This window comes from Dendroctonus ponderosae, unplaced genomic scaffold (genome assembly GCF_020466585.1).
Source record: "Dendroctonus ponderosae isolate FM_Combo_2020 unplaced genomic scaffold, Dpon_F_20191213v2 Dpon_F_20191213_8, whole genome shotgun sequence".
Taxonomy (NCBI): Eukaryota; Metazoa; Arthropoda; class Insecta; order Coleoptera; family Curculionidae; genus Dendroctonus; species Dendroctonus ponderosae.
This window is the reverse complement of record NW_026019016.1, coordinates 4,408,554-4,413,388: the sequence shown is the minus strand read 5'-3', so window position 1 is coordinate 4,413,388 and position 4,835 is coordinate 4,408,554. Positions and strand designations below refer to the sequence as shown.

Sequence of the window (4,835 nt, the reverse complement as noted above, 5' to 3'; positions counted from 1 at the left end):
TTCAATTTCTAATCTAGAATATAAAGTAAATGGAAACAGAGCAAATCAAAACTTTTTCTTTGCCACGCCATTAATTTTACTCATTTATCGCGACCTTATTATCGAAGAATTTCTCTGAACTTTCTGATCACGCTGGAGCCAACTTTTGAAGCACTCACGAGTGTTACGCGTATTTGTCACTGAAAAATAAAAAGGAAGAAGATTGGTTTTTGAGGATTTAATTAACAATTTTTAAAAATGTTGATTCATTTTTTAAATTACTGATTTGTTTTACACTATTGGGGGTTGTGTTTGCGCTAATTTATTGATAAGTAAATTTTTATATGTGGATATCTCTCGAACTTGTTTGACTTTTTAGCGGTCCCGATCCTTTGGTTATTCATAAAATGCTTTAAATTTATATACACATACACTACAAAATCGTTTCATTGAAAATAAATCATTTGTCTAAGAGAAATACTGTTAGATATAATATGATATATAGGCAAGTTCGAAAATTATTTTATTCTGACTTTAAGGGCATTTTGAAATATCCGTTTACGTAATATTTCGCCGCCGCACATGTGCGCAAAAGTAAATGTGAGATGTCGAAAACTACTATTTCCAATTTGGAATAAAGATATTTTTCACTAACCATGTTTTAAACATTTTCTAAAAACTATGTAAAATAAAATTATAACTACGAAGTCAATTGTTCTAGTGGTTGTTTACCTGTTATTTAAAACTTAAAGAACCAGAATGATCCAACATCTGTTATAACATTGCTCATTCGACCCGTCTCTAGTTACGAATTAAAATAAAATACTGAGATATCAATATTTGCTCTATTCATTTGCCCTCTATTTTGAACTAATCAATGCTCTGTTTTAGATTACAGAATCAGTCGTTCATTCAAGTCAAAGAAGAAATTACAATTGAAGAACATGATGTGTCCCAGTACCAAAATTTATATTTTAAGACAGGTAGTCATCAAACATCCCAACCTAAGCGTATGTTATGCTGTGGGATTTGCTTTAAACCTTGCAGGAATTTTCAACTGCTTAACCAACATTTGGTCATTCATTCAGAACACCGCCCTCATTCATGCGACATTTGTCCTTTAAAATTCAAAATGAAAAGCAATTTAAGTCAGCATCGAAAAAAGCATACAAACGAAATGCAGCACGTCTGCAACATTTGTCAAAAACTGTTTAAGTGCGCTTCAGCTTTACGCCGTCATACAAGAACACATTCAGACGACCGCCCTTTATATGCATGTGATGTCTGTAGTTCGACCTATAAGTCCGAAACTAATCTAAGAATTCACCGCAATAAGCATACGAAGGAAATACGCTACGACTGTAAAATTTGTCATAGAAGTTTTTTTACAACTCAATGTTTAAAGGTGCATGAAAGTGTTCACTCCAGCCAGTACCCTTTTGAATGCGAATTTTGCAAACAGAATTTTACAAGAAAAGAAGCTTTACGAACTCATCGCAATTTGCACACGAGAGAGAAACAGTTTAAATGTGAAATTTGCAATAAGGCTTTTGCATCTCGGGAAACTGCAAAAAGGCATTTTAAATCTCATTTCGACCTCAGAATGCAAAAAAATCTATTTGTGGTTCAAGAGAAAACATAATTTAAAAAATAATAAAAAAGGGTAAGTAGTATCTAAGAACGCGGCATGGATTAATTAAATTTCCAATGTTGAATTTAAAGTAAATTGGAGCAGAACAAATAAAAACTTGGAACGTTTTTACTGTAAATATTGCATGTGTCAATTTTTTTAAAGTACGAGTATATTTAAGCTAAAGTAGAGAAGTGTACTTTTCGAAATAAAAAATTAAGTTAATGTTAAAATGTCCATCCTTACAAGCTAATCTACTATTATTGAAATAATCGTTTGCGTAATATTTTACAGGCATTATTTTTGTTTTATACTAAGTTTTTATTATTTGAATGAAGCGTACATTCAGTTAAAAAAAGAGATTAGAATTGATGGGCATCATCTGACTGAATTCGAACAATTAAACTTCAAAGCAGATAAAATACTGCGATATCAATATTTGCTATATTCGTTTGCACTAATCAATGCTCTGTTTTAGATTCCAGAATCAGTCGTACATTCAAGTAAAAGAAGAAATTACAATTGAAGAACACGATTTGTCCCAGGACCAAAATGTATATTTTAAGACACATGATCATCAAACATCCCAAGCCGAGCATGTGTTGTGCTGTGGGATTTGCTTTAAACCATGTAAAAATTTTCAAGTACTAAACCAACATTTGATTATTCATTCCGAACACCGCCCTCATGCATGCGACATTTGCCCTTTAAGATTCAAAATGAAAAGCAATTTAGTTCAGCATCGAAAAAAGCATACAAACGAAAAACAACACGTCTGCAAAATTTGTCAAAAAAGGTTTACGTGCGCTTCAGCTTTACGTAGCCATGCATTAAGGCATTCAGACCACCGCCCTTATGTATGTGATTTTTGTAGTTCGACATATAAGTCCGAACGTGGTCTAAAAATTCACCGCAATACGCATACAAGGGAAATACGCTACGACTGTAAAATTTGTAATAAAAGTTTTCTTACAAATCGATGTTTATTGGCGCATAAAAGTGTTCATTCCGGCCAATACCCTTTTGAATGCGATTTTTGTAAAGGGAGTTTCACAACAGAACAATCTTTACAAACTCATCGAAATTGGCACACGAGGGAGAAACAGTTTAATTGTAAAATTTGCAATAAGGCTTTCACATGTCTGGCCACTGCAAAAATACATTTTACATCTCATTCCGACGAAGGCCTTCTGGATGCAAAAAATATTGTTTGTGATCCAAAAGAAAACGTAATTTAAAAAATTAGCGAGATATTAATTAGTATGAACAGGACATAGAGTAACTCAATTTTTGATGTAGAATATGAAGTAAATTGAAAAAGAGCAAATAAAAAACTGGAACCTTATTACTGCAAATGTTGCATTTCTCGACTATTGTTCTCAAAAGAGTCAATTTAAAATCACAGTATTTAGTGTCAAAGAATGAATTTTGATTTACCGGTAGTTTTATTTCAACTCACAATTTTACATTTGCAGTATCCATGTTTTGATATCTCAGACTAATTATTCCTGTTTTCAGATTACGCTATCAGTTGAAAACTAAAATAAAAGAAAAAATTTCAACTGATGCCACTGATGTGTTTGAATCCGAACAGGTGAAGTTGAAAGCAGCTACTAAGTCCAAGGCAAATGGTTTATGCTGTAAGATTTGCTGTAAACCTTGCAGAGATTTACTGCTTCTAAACGAACATTTGCTCACTCATTCACAGGAACGACCATTTGAATGTGATTTGTGCAAGTTAAAGTTCCGACGCAAGCTGGAATTACAACTGCACCGGAAGAAACATGCGAAAGAGACTCGGTACAATTGTGAGATGTGTGAAAAATCATTCTCAAAGTCCTACTTATTAATTGCCCATTGGAGTGTTCACTCGGACGAACGACCTTTTGAATGCGAAACATGCAGTCTAAAATTTAAACGCAATCAGGACTTGAAGCACCATCTAAATACGCATTCTGAGGAAGCACTTTTAAAAAACCGATGTACTTTTTGTGGCAAAGCCTTTGTTAAGCGCCAGCTCTTGCTTTCTCATTTGAAAGTTCATTCGAATGAGCGTCCTTTTGTATGTGAAATTTGTAATGCAACATACAAAAGAACGCAAGAACTGAGAGTTCATAGAAATAAGCACACAAACGATAAACAGTACAACTGTGATTTTTGCTGTAAAACTTTTCCTAGCAGATTTCAATTAAGTTCACATTTGGTCACGCACTCTGCCAAGCGACCTTTTGCATGCGAGATGTGTAATTTAACATTCAAACGGAAACAGGAGCTAAATAAGCATAAAAATAAGGAACATTCGACCCCCAAACAGCCTGGACAAAGTAATTATTGTAAAGATGGTGTTTTTGAAAGTCTCAGCAGTAGTTCAGTTCTCAGTGCTGACAACAGTGTTAAAAACGAGAGCCGGTTTGAAATACAAGTCAAAACAGAGCTTGAAATATCATCAACATAGGCATTTCAGCGAGAGACACAAATTACAACTCATCAAGTTGTCTTTTAATTCGCTTTATTTTTTATTTAACATTAAAGTTAAAGGTGTTTTAGATAAGAAAACAACACTTTTCACTGCATGTTAAGCGAGTTCACGTTTAAACGCAAACATAAAGATCACAAAATATCGGATCGGAGACATTCCGAAATTTAACTTTGAAACGTTTGGCTTTAAATGCCTTCAATCTTGTGGTAAAAAAATGTGCGTGGTTGCATAACGTTGAACATAGACGTTTTCGTAACAGAAATTATGAGAAAATTAGAATTGCAATCTCAAAAACAAAACCAGGAAGTGATGAGTACCATAATTCACGATTATTCTTAAAATCATGTTCATATTCAATTACTCACAAAATAATGCACGATATTCTCATATTAACTGAATATAACTTCAAAATATTTGTTCTTTCTAATTACAGAATAATGAACTTTGTAAACATACTAAAATAAATTAAAAGTAATATTCAAAATGGTAAAATATTGTAAGATGCCTAACTGTTTTGGGCACTAAAAAAAATGGTGTGCGTCATGGGACGCTGGACAGAAGTGAAAACTTCATATATTTAATAAAACCATAAAATATTGGACTTGTTTAACGCATGATGGCAATAATAATTTTATTTTATAATTTTAATATTCTTCTTAGTCTAATCATTTATAAATGGATCAGGAATAGGTAAAATATAATTTGATTTCCTTTTGAATGTAAAGTATCTTTTTTATTTGCAACATT

General features: G+C 32.7%; 1 protein-coding gene across 1 annotated transcript; it reads left to right on the top strand.

Annotated features, from left to right (window-relative positions):
• Positions 1-3,098: 3,098 nt before the first annotated feature.
• On the top strand, positions 3,099-4,703 carry LOC125505397 (zinc finger protein 180-like; the record flags this gene model as incomplete). Its single annotated transcript, XM_048669124.1, has 1 exon — positions 3,099-4,703. A coding segment is annotated over one exon (966 nt), but the record flags the coding sequence as incomplete, so codon positions are not given.
• Positions 4,704-4,835: the final 132 nt, after the last annotated feature.